The sequence below is a fragment of the Barbus barbus genome (genome assembly GCF_936440315.1).
Source record: "Barbus barbus genome assembly, chromosome: 39".
NCBI classification, from domain to species: Eukaryota; Metazoa; Chordata; class Actinopteri; order Cypriniformes; family Cyprinidae; genus Barbus; species Barbus barbus.
Window position 1 is genome coordinate 26458181 of NC_136717.1, and position 12905 is coordinate 26471085.

Here is a 12905-nt window from a genome sequence, read left to right on the forward strand (position 1 = left end):
TATGCATACAAAACCTTTATTTTGTATGATATTAATCGTTTGACAGCACTAATCTATATACATATTAAGTTCAAGTTTATTTGTATAGCGCTTTTTACGATACAAATCGTTGCAAAGCAGCTCTACGGGGAATTAAGTTTCCACAATATATTTATATATTGCAGAACCTTAATATATTTAACTTATGGCAAAATTTGGTAATTCTGTATGTTGTCTGAGCGTTGGCATCCTCTGAGGTCCTCTGAGGGGTTGGCATTATCTTTTCTCAGGTGTTCGGTCATCTCAGATCATTTAAGGGTTGGATCCAGACTGAAGCTTCTGTAATTTCTAGTTACCACGGGATGTTAATCAACAGAGAAACAAATAGAGACATAATTAACGTAGCTGCTGTTCCATCTAAGCAAAAATGATTTGTTCAACCCAAGCTAAAGAATAATAATAATGTACATTTGATCAGATATAACTGCAGTGCAAGATTATAAGATGCATTATGTGAATGCTTGGCTAAAGAGATGTGTCTTTAATCTAGATTTAAACAGAGAGAGTGTATCTGAACCCTGAACGTTATCAGGAAGTCTATTCCAGAGTTTGGGAGCCAAATGTGAAAAAGCTCTACCTCCTTTAGTGGACTTTGCTATCCTAGGTACTACCAAAAGTCCAGAGTTTTGCGACCTTAGGGAGCGGGTTGGATTGTAGCGTGGTAGAAGACAAGTTAGGTACGCAGGAGCTAAACCATTTAGGGCCTTATAGGCAAGTAATAATATTTTGTAAATGATACGGAACTGAATAGGTAGCCAGTGCAGAGACTGTAAAATTGGGGTAATATGATCATATTTTCTTGACCTGGTAAGAACTCTAGCCGCTGCATTTTGGACTATCTGTAGCTTGTTTATTGAAGATGCAGGACAAGCAGCTAGCAGTGCATTACAATAGTCCAGTCTAGAGGTCATGAATGCATGAACTAGCTTTTCTGCATCAGAAACAGGGAGCATGCTTCGAAGCTTGGCAATGTTTCTAAGAAGGAAGAATGCTGTTTTTGTGACATGGGAAATATGATTTTCAAAGGACAAGTTGCTGTCTAATATAACACCCAGATTTTTGACTTTAGAGGACGTAACAGTGCATCCGTCTAGTTATAAATTGTAATCCAAGAGATTCTGTGTACTGTTTTTTGGTCCAATAAGTAATATCTCTGTCTTATCTGAATTTAATAGGAGGAAATTATTGGTCATCCAATCTTTTACATTTTTTACACAATCTATTATCTTAGATAGTTTAGAAATTTCATCTGGTCTTGTTGAGATATATAGTTGAGTATCATCAGCATAACAATGAAAACTAATCCCGTATTTTCTAATAATATTACTAAGAGGCAGCATGTATATTGAAAATAGCAGAGGACCTAGGACAGATCCTTGTGGTACTCCATACTTTACTGGTGATAATTGAGATGACTCCCCATTTAAATGAACAAAGTGGTAGCGATCGGACAGGTAGGATCTAAACCATCTTAAAGCCTGCCCTTGAATCTCAGTATAGTTTTGTATATTATGGTCTATAGTGTCAAACAACAGGACTAAGATCAAGTAATACTAGCAATGAGATGCAGCCTTGATCTGAAGCAAGTAGCAAGTCATTTGTAATTTTAACAAGTGCAGTTCCTGTACTATGGTGAGGCCTGAAACCTGACTGAAATTCATCATAGAGAACATTTTTTTGCAAGAAGGAGCACAATTGAGCAGACACAACTTTTTCATGAATGAAGCTGAAATACTAGACGCAGTAGAATCTACATTTGATATTGTATTTCTGATGTTATCTATTTTATCAGTAGCCACTGTGCTAAATAAAAACCTTGGATTGTTTTGGTTGTTATCTATGAGTTTGTGGATATGCTCTGCCCTGGCAGCTTTTAGAGCCTGTCTATAGCTGGACATACTGTTTTTCCACGCAATTCTAAAAACTTCCAAGTTAGTTTTTCTCCATTTGCGCTCAAGATTACGAGTTTCTTTCTTGAGAGAATGGGTATAACTGTTGTACCATGGCACAGTACGTTTTTCTCTAACCTTTTTCAATTTGAGAGGGGCAACAGCTTCTAATGTATTAGAGAAGATAGTGCCCATGTTGCTAGTCATTTCGTCTAGTTCATGTGTATTTATGGGTACACAGAGCAGTTGAGATAAATCAGGCAGGTTATTTGTGAATCTGTCTTTGGTGGCTGGAACAATAGTTCTGCCCGGACGATAACGCAGAGCCATATACAATATCAGTAATGCGCAGCATGCACGATACAAGGAAATGATCAGTAACATCATCACTTTGAGGTATGATATCTATATCAGTAAGTTCAATTCCATGCGATATAATTAAATCTAGCGTATGATTAAAACGATGAGTGGGCCCGGTGACGTTTTGCTGGACTCCAAAAGAGTTTATTAGGTCAGTAAACGCAAGTCCTAACGCATCATTTGTATTATCAACGTGAATGTTAAAATCTCCGACAATTAGCACTTTATCAACATTAACTAGTAGATCCGAGAGGAAATCTGCAAATTCTTTTAGGAAATCTGTATATGGCCCTGGCGATCTATACACAGTAGCCAGAGCAAGAGACAGGAGAGATTTATTTTGCATATCTAACAGTGTAATAATAAGCAGAAGTATTTTGAATAAGTTAAACCTCCTGTATCCTGTTTTCTGAGTAATATTGAGAATATCACTATATATTGTTGCCACACCGCCACCACGACCAGTCCGACGGGGCTCATGTTTATAACAGTAGCTTGGTGGAGTAGACTCATTTAGACCAAAATATTCATTTGGTTTAAGCCAGGTTTCAGTCAGGCAGAGTACATCAAAATTATTATCTGTGATAATTTCATTTACAATAACTGCTTTGGGTGCGAGTGATCTAATGTTTAGGAGCACAAGCTTTAAAAATTGTTTTTGTTAATTTATTTTGTGTTTTTCTGGTTTAATCACGATCAGATTTTTTCTAGATCCTGCATTAAATTTATATTTTGACCTCACTATTCGGGGAACAGACACAGGCTGTATAGATTGGACAACGCAAGTACTTCTATCATTTAAGTGGGTAGAACAAAAGTCATCATAGAAGTTATTTGAGAGTTGGCTTACTAGTCAGATGGAGCGTAGCGTCCTGGAGATGTTGTCCGACAGGAGTTCCGCTCCGACTCTTCTGGGGTGCAGGCCATCAGCACGGAAAAGCCTAGGACGCTCCCAGAAAAGATTCCAATTATTAACAAAGAGCAGTTTCTGTTCTTTACACCATGACAATAATCATTTGTTTAAAACAAAAAGTCTACTGAACCTTTCGTGTCCTCGTCGATACGTGGGAAGCGGTCCTGACACGATGATCGTTGTTGCGGGCGATGTGCTGCATACCGTCTCGATCAGGCTCCTGAAGTCCCTCTTCAGTGTCTCCGTCTGCCGCAGCTTGGTGTCGTTAACCCCCGCGTGCAGCACGACAGCACCGATGCTCTCATCGCCCTTCAGGATCACGGGTATCTGCGCAGAAACATCGAGAACACGAGCACCGGGGAAACAGTGAGTGTGCACATTACCTTCAGCTAACGTAGCACGGACGTGCCGGATGATGGAGTCTCCGATCAATCCGACAATCACAGTGTCGCGTTCCGTCTCGCGGAGGGCAGCAAAGCAGTTCCGGGTGGAGATCTCGAAGACCGGAGGCGGCGGAGGGGGAGAGGTCGTCGCCCGGGGCCTGGCTCGCGTCTTCCGCTGCTGGTGCACCCAGGGTCCGTGGCGTCCCGGCGCCGGAGTGAAGGACATCTGGGAAGATCGCGTCCTGGGTGCACAGGGTCTGTGCAGAGAAACACACGGAGTAGAGGTGGTGGGAGTGTTAGCAGCATGCTGTATACTTACCCCGGACTTGTCAGCGTCAGCCCGGGATGTTTCCAGCACGGCTCTCCGTTCTCTCAGCTGGGCCTGCTTCTCGACCAGGTCGCAGATCTGCTTCTCCACGGCCTCCAGCTCCAGCTGCAGCGAATGCAGCTCAAATGTGTCCTCACCTGCACTCAAAGGTAGACACAAATCCGTCATTTACGCAAGTAACAGTGAAACAATGGTAATGGTAATGTGTGTGAATAGAGTATTAGCAGTGTAAGCGAGATTAGCGGCAGCCACGCTGCCGATGCTAACGGGCTATAAACTAATAGCAGACTCGAGAAATCAAAATAAAACTAGTGATAACAAGGCGCTCTGATTGGTTTTGTTTTAGAATGCTATAGGGGATATATTCACACGTTATAGAAACGAAAATGATAGTGTATAAAATCAACTTGATGGAGCTCAAAACGCAGTCACAAATCAGCGCATGCGTATCAAAACATATCAAAGAGAATGTGTTATATATTGTAAACGATAAAGTTAATGCATTTATAAATTATAAATAAATATATTTATGTAATATATTATTTTTAGAAAATGAATATAATTCAATATAAAAATATCTAAAATAATATAAATGCAGCAATAGAAAAACTCTAAAAAAAATAAAAAATCATATATATATAATTTTGATATAATATATAATAGTATATACTTTATATGATATAATAGTACACTATTTTATAAAATAACAAAAATAAAATAAATCAAATACTATATAACAATAAAATTTCATTATTTAAATTTGAATATATAATAAATTATTAATATAATATTGTGTTGATGTGCAGAACTGTGTATAATGCCGTTTTGTTATTATAGCACTTTTGAGACGTTTTACTTTGTATCTAGGTTTAGATGAATAGGACAGCGCCATCTTGTGGTGGGTTTTATTATGCCTGCGTCTTTCTTCTCTGCCCATTTTGCTGGTGCAACAAGAAATGCGGTTAGTGAGGTTTCGGGCTTCGTGGTGGCGCAGCGTGTCATCTCCGGCGAGTCGTGGCGTAAAATGACCGCCAGACAAAAACGAGTCGACATCTGAGTGCGTTTGGGGCCAGATTCGACGATGAAGAAGACAACGAGACGAGCGGACAGCCGGCGCGCGCAGCCTGCTTTACCACAGTGGATGCGTATGTATTTCTACGGGATGCACGGAGTCACGCTGGACATCCTGCTGTCCTCCGCGCGCCGGTTCCTGGATGACAACGACCTCAAACTGCTAGGGTTCTCCTCCCCGTATCTGTGTATCGTGCACTCTATTACGCATCTGGTTTTGGAGAAGATCTACCTGCAAAAAAGATGCTTCCAAGAGCGACCTGTCGTCTTCCACCTCGTCTTCTACCCTTCCTTGTACATCTGCCTGCAGATCTTAATAGGGAATGTGGTGACCAGCACTGAGAACATCAGAGTGGTTTCCGTCACACAGCTCATTGTGCATTACATCCTGGCTTTGTACTTCACAAATGTCTTTCATAAAGGCTTCCTACGTCTGCAGTATCAGGAAACGCGGGTGTTATTAAGGTCATCCCGCATGAACAGGTTACCCGGCGTCCTGCGCTTCGTGTTCTTCGGGATGCATGGCTTGCTGGACGAGGTGCTCTTCACCTCTGTGTTCAGCTTGTTTGAAAAAGCGGACCGGTCCTTGAGGGGCCACACGTCCCTTTGGTCCTTCCTCATGTATGGGAGCTGCAGCTTCGTGGTGGAGAAGCTCTACCTCCATCTGCACTTCAGGAGAGGATGGGGAACCTTGCAGAGGCTTCCCATCTACATCTGCTTCATCTACACGTGGGAGTTCAGCTGGGGCTTCGCTCTGAGGCAGTATGACGCCTGTTCCTGGGACTATTCCCACTATCCTCTCAATTTCATGGGACTGGTGACGTTGCTGTATCTTCCAGGATGGGTCTGTCTGAGTCTGTATCAAGACATCTTGTCGAATGTTCTGCTGAGGGTTGTGTGCAATGATAGGAATGATGAGGAGATGCCAAACGGCAATGGACGCCTGCTGCCAAAAGGGAAGCTGGAGTAGGACAAACTGCATGTGGGCTTTTCCTAATATACCCTCATGGGACCAGAAGAAAGGCATTTGAATGTTTGGTGCTTGAGAAAGAATTAAGAAGCTTTTTCATAAGGGGAGGTCAGGGCTAGTTGTCACTCCAGGTTTAATTTTGAAAGTCAATTTCTGTTTCGAGACACACCGTAGAATTCAGAAAAATATACTGTCCTTTAAACACTATAAGTGGGGCAAGTTGTCACACTGAGAACCTGACTTCTGTTAGGATATCATAGGCTGCTAAATAGCTTTTTTCTATATTTAAATGCTAAAATAATTGTGAAGCCTCAAAAAAAGCATGAAACCATTAAAATGTTAACATAGACAAATATCATTGTTTTAGCCAATAGTATTTATAAAAAGTATATTAGTCATTAGCAGCTAAAAATGCTACAATATTAGTGTTATATACTTTGTAAGAATATTTCATATTATTTTAGAATTTTTTATTTATTATTAAAATTAATAATAACATTCATTCTGTAAAATTACAATGATTAATACACATGTGATGGCTTTCCCTGATAAAACTGTGACAACTTTATAAAAAAATATAATATTAACTTTATTTTGCTTAGAGAACAGAATTTTTAAAAACAATAATATTTAGCTAAAAACAATTTTAAATGAAACAGCTGGACTACAACAACCTCAGATGTGACTATGACACGTTTCATGTGCGACAACTAGCCCTGTTCTCTCCGACTTTATTTGAACGTGTTTATGACAGGAAAGCCCAGGGTGTGCTCACACATGTTCTCAGAGCTATAAACATAAGAAAACCCATAAATTGCTGGTTCTCAGGGGGAATTTTGTACCAGCGTTACACCCTCAGAGAAACAAGGGTAGCTGCATTAGCAGCCTTAATGTGCTTTTAAACCTAATGTGTTCGTGATAAACCTTATGAACTGCCATTGCACACACACAGCAGGATTTCACAAATTACTAACACAAATAACACGGCTGGGCTTTGATGGTTATTGAATATTGGGTCGTCTGTATGATAGTTTTACTGCATGATGGGATTTATGAGGACGATTTCCCCTCGTAACTGCATGCGTCAGGATTTTGCATGTCGAGACAGCAGCAATCGTCCTGATAATGAGCCGCTCTGCTCACACCGTAGCAAAACTGATAAGTGAGATAAACTTTAACTCTTTGCGGAGCGATTCCTACAGGACGAGAGCAACTGGGTGCCTTCATTAACACTTCTAGGCAGCTAGACTTCAGTAATCAATACTCTTTAGAAGTATTACAGAAACGAGTTCAGGCGCATCTCAGTTCATCTACTATAAAAACGAGGCCTCGAGGTACAGAGTTTGAGGAATAAAGAAAACAGATTTGTTATCGAGCTACTTACGGCAGCTAAAGCTGAGCATTTATGAACAACAATGTCTCAAAATACTGAGACTTTCACTACGGTCCAACTTTATTAAACATACGAGCACCGTGCACTGTGAATAACTTCTGTGATCCCTCAAAAGAGCAGTTGTTCTTGAACATATGACTGAATTTATCTATATTCCTTGTCTTTGTGAAAAATTATTCCTTTTCCAAAAGATATGTCAGAGAGAAACTGCCAAAGCTTAGAATAATACATTTTTTAAAGCTATAGTTCACCCAAAAAATGAAAATTTGCTGAAATTTACTCCTCCTCAGGACATCCAAGGTGTAGATGAGTTTGTTTCTTCATCTGATTTGGAGAAAGTTAGCATTGTGTCACTTGCTTACTTGCTCAGCAGTGAATGGGTGCCGTCAGAATGAGAGTCCAAACAGCTGATAAAAACATCACAATAATCCACACCACTCCAGTCCATCAGTTAACATCTGGAGAAGAGAAAAGATGCATATATTTAAGAAACAGTCCATAATGCACAGTCCACTGGTTCCTCCAGTGAAAAAGTCCAACTCCTGCTGTCCTCTTACATCAAATTTAGTTAGAGCTGTTTTAGCTTGCAAACATTGCTTGATCTGTGCAGATTTCTCTTCTGATTCAGACAAGACCACTTTTTCACTGGAGAAAGCAATATTATGGATAGAGGACTCGTATTTCAGCTGGAAACAACCGACTTTTCTCTTCTCCAGATGTTAACTGATGGACTGGAGGGGTGTGGATTATTGTGATGTTTTTATCAGCTGTTTGGACTCTCATTCTGACGGCACCCATTCACTGCAGAGCATCCATTGCTGAGCAAGTGATTCAATGCTACATTTCTCCAAATCTGATGAGGAAACAAACTCATCAACATCTTGAATGGCCTGAGGGTGAGCACAATGTTCATTCTTGTGTGAACTATTCTATCAGCCTCAAAACTCTGTGATTTTACCAACTTTTTAGGGAAAACAAATCCCGATTTTGTCCTGTGAGAAGAATGGACAGCTTTCTATAATACATAAGTCACAGAAATCTTTTTCCTTCATGCATGTGGTCACTTGTTGATGTAAGGACTCTCGGCAGCTGCTCAAATGTACTGTTTTGTCCCTCTGACTTTGAGGAAGAACATTTTGTATAATTGGAGGAATGGGTTGGTGATGATTTTTATCATTTTCCTGTCTGTTCATGTTTTAGTTAGTGCTACAGCTAGATCATTTTATGGATGTTAGTCTGAGTCTAGAATGATAGAAACCATTTGATGCACTTCTTTAATTTATTGCATTTTAAACTTGTAGCACATCTTTGTCTCAGTTCAGACTATATGCACTAATTACACTGATCAAATTAAAGAGATCAAACGTGACGTTTTGTGTATTTTTGGGGTGTATTTCAGTGTTGCCGTGGTGACTGTGCTCTCCATACTCTGGTCAGGGCAGGAGAGATTTGGCTGTTACTGAAGGGACCTGCATATTTTCCATATCTGACGTCAAGAAACAAAACAGCCACGGTCTGGTTTACGTACACGTCCTGTGTGATTCTTGTCTCTTGAGACTCGACAGACTAGAAGAGGTGATCAGCTTAATGGCTCTGTACTGACAGAATGTCTCAAAGCATGTCACACACAGCTATGAAAAATATGTTATGAGAGCATTTTGCCAATTTCTCCATTAGGTTATGAAAAAAACGTTATTTCTGAACATTCAAAATTTTTTAAATGTTTTGAAACATTTTTCCTTGGTCACATGAACATTCCATTTTATCATTTTGCAAACATTATAAAACGTTAAATTTGAAGTCGTAAGACTTTTTAAATACACATTTGAGGCGTTTTTATATATACCGTGTTATTTCGAAACCATCACAAATTTAATTTCACTTAATTTTTTTTCTAAGTTATAACCATTCGTATATAATTTGTATACCATATCGTATATCATTTAGCAAACGTTATGAGATTGTTGACTTTGAATGTTCTCTAAACATTCTGAAAATACATTTAAACAATGTTAGATGTTTTTAGGTTTTTAAAAATGATGAAAATGTTATGAACCTTCAAAATCTCAATCTTTAAAAGCGAAAATGATCATATAACCATTCGTGTGTCATTTGTATACCATATTGTATATAATTTTGCAAACATTACAAGAATGTTAACTTTGTTCTTTGAACATTCTGAAACAATAAGAAATATTAATTAATAAGAAAAAATATTAAATGTTTTAAAATATATTTTTTTTTATTATGAAAACTTTATTTATGAAGTTTCAAAATGTCCAATTTTTTACATTTTTAAAAATAATATTTTGGGGGGTTTTTTCTGGGTTACACAAATGTTAAGGGAACACTCCATTTAATAGTTTTCATTTAATAAACAAGATGAGAATTAACTTTGAATGTTCTGAAACAAGTAGTAACATTTAAAAAACATTAGACAAACATCCAACGAAAAAAAGTTCCACAAATGATGTATAAAACAACATATTTGTGCGAACATTTTGAGAATGTTATTAAAGACAGATAACTTTGAATGAACATTCTATTAACATTCCTGGAAGAATGTTTGTTCGTAACTTTGAGAGAACCTTCCCAGAACGTTCTGAGAACGTTCCCTGTTAGTTGGGAAATTTGTAGAGACGATTGCTCATGTGGTACTTTTAAAGGTGCGTTGCAATGCATAGCATGTGACATATTTCCTAAAAGAAAGAATACATGGCTGCTATTCAAGGTTGGTCTAAGGACATTTCCTTCCCATAAGTAAAGGATAAAGCATCAGCTCTAATCTGCTTTAGTGTTTAACAGGGCTTTACTGAATGCCCTCGCCTCCCTCTTTCAGCCCGAGTTTTAAGTGCTCAGAAGAAAACATCTGCCGGTCATTAATGAGCAGTGCGCAAGGATCTGTCTCTTCTCTTGTGAATCATTAGTAATCTGTTTAGAAACTACGTTTGTAATCATTGTGAACAGAATGCAATCTTTCAGGAAATGTGTTTCTCAAAGGTGCCAAATTCAGCAAATGAGCAGTTCTCAGTCTCAACACCCAACCATAATATTTACACTTTATATTTAAATAGTCAAATGATATTCAAAGCGCCACACGCAGGGCCGCAGACAGCTGCAGCCTTTTGCTCTCGTCTCACTCTGGATCAGAATGTGTTTCTCCACAAATCTGATAAGAGGAACTGTGATGTATTCGTGTTACTGGTTTATCAATGGTTTGATCAATAACTAAAATAGAAATTCAGAAATAGTTTTAAATTGCGTATCTCACATAACTTGACTCATGGATAGGTCATATATCAAAAATGAAAGAAGAAACTAGATTTTGATTTAAAGCTATTTTTGGCAACATTCATTGTTTTTATTTATTTTTTTTATTTTTTTTGCATTGTGCAATTAAGCAATTTTCTCCCAGTTGACATTTCTGTAATTTCAATTAATAAGTACAATGAAAAAAAAAATCCAATCCAAAAATAATCCCACAATTTTTCAATTATATACAGTATCTCACAGAAGTGAGTACACCCCTCACATTTTTGTAAATATTTTATTATATCTTTTCATGTGACAACACTGAAGAAATGACACTTTGCTACAGTGTAAAGTAGTGAGTGTACTGCTTGTATAACAGTGTAAATGTACTGTCCCCTCAAAATAACTCAACACACAGCCATTAATGTCTAAACCGCTGGCCACAAAAGTGAGTACACCCCTAAGTGAAAATGTCCAAATTGAGCCCAAAGTGTCAATATTTTGTGTGGCTACCATTATTTTCCAGCACTGCTTTAACCCTCTTGGGCATGGTGTTCACCAGAGCTTCACAGGTTGCCACTGGAGTCCTCTTCCACTCTTCATGACGACATCACGGAGCTGGTGGATGTTAGAGACCTTGCGCTCCTCCACCTTCCGTTTGAGAATGCCCCACAGATGCTCAATAGGGTTTAGGTCTGGAGACATGCTTGGCCAGTCCATCACCTTCACCCTCAGCTTCTTTAGCAAGGCAGTGGACGTCTTGGAGGTGTGTTTGGGGTCATTATCATGTTGGAATACTGCCCTGCGGCCCAGTCTCTGCTTCAGTATGTTACAGTACATGTTGGCATTCATGGTTCCCTCAATGAACTGTAGCTCCCCGGTGCCGGCAGCACTCATGCAGCCCCAGACCGTGACACTCCCACCACCATGCTTGACTGTAGGCAAGACACACTTGTCTTTGTACTCCTCACCTGGTTGCCGGCTTGCCGCCACACACGCTTGACACCATCTGAATAAATAAGTTCATTTTGGTCTCATCAGACCACAGGACATGGCTCCAGTAATCCATGTCCTTAGTCTGCTTGTCTTCAGAAAACTGTTTGCGGGGTTTCTTGTGCATCATCTTTAGAAGAGGCTTTCTTCCGGTACGACAGCCATGCAGACCAATTTGATGCAGTGTGTGGCGTATGGTCTGAGCACTGACAGGCTGACCCCCCACCCCTTCAACCTCTGCAGCAATGCTGGCAGCACTCATATGTCTATTTCCCAAACACAACCTCTGGATATGACGCTGAGCACGTGCACTCAACTTCTTTGGTCGACCATGGCGAGGCCTGTTCTGAGTGGAACCTGTCCTGTTAAACTGCTGTATGGTCTTGGCCACCGTGCTGCAGCTCAGTTTCAGGGTCTTGGCAATCTTCTTATAGCCTACGCCATCTTTATGTAGAGCAACAATTCTTTTTTTCAGATCCTCAGAGAGTTCTTTGCCATGAGGTGCCATGTTGAACTTCCAGTGACCAGTATGAGAGAGTGAGAGCGATAACACCAAATTTAACACACCTGCTCCCCATTCACACCTGAGACCTTGTAACACTAACAAGTCACATGACACCGGGGAGAGAAAATGGCTAATTGGGCCCAATTTGGATATTTGCACTTAGGGGTGTACTCACTTTTGTGGCCAGCGGTTTAGACATTAATGGCTGTGTGTTGAGTTATTTTGAGGGGACAGTACATTTACTCTCTTATACAAGCTGTACACTCACTACTTTACACTGTAGCAAAGTGTCATTTCTTCAGTGTTGTCACATGAAAAGATATAATAAAATATTTACAAAAATGTAAGAGGTGTACTCACTTCTGTGAGATACTGTACATCATGATAACATTGATAATTACTATAATTAAATGTTTTAATTTTTTATTTAAATCAACATAAAGGCAGTACAACAAACTGTATTTGTCATCAGAGTTTTTTTTATTGTGAACTAAAGACAACACTTTAAAAAGGTAAATTGAAAAAAGCTGAAATAAATAAAATATTAAATTAAAAACTTTTTAAAAAGCTGAAGAGAAATGTTTAAAGAGACAAAAAGCAGGTATCAAAATTACATTAATGTACATTACATGAAAATATAGAAATAAAAACTAATTCAAGATATGACTTATTATTGTTATTATTATTATACAATTAGAGGCCCCACTTTATATTAGGTGGCCTTAACTACAATGTACTTACATTTAAATTAATAATTTTGTTTACATACATGTTTTTACATTGTACTTATTCTTGAAAACTTTCCTGCA

General features: G+C 38.9%; 1 protein-coding gene across 1 annotated transcript; it reads left to right on the forward strand.

The window, feature by feature from the left end:
* Positions 1-4993: 4993 nt before the first annotated feature.
* tmem229a (transmembrane protein 229A) lies at positions 4994-5953 on the forward strand (the record flags this gene model as incomplete). Its single annotated transcript, XM_079399864.1, has 1 exon — positions 4994-5953. The coding sequence occupies one exon, from the start codon at positions 4994-4996 to the stop codon at positions 5951-5953; it is 960 nt and encodes a 319-aa protein (XP_079255990.1).
* Positions 5954-12905: the final 6952 nt, after the last annotated feature.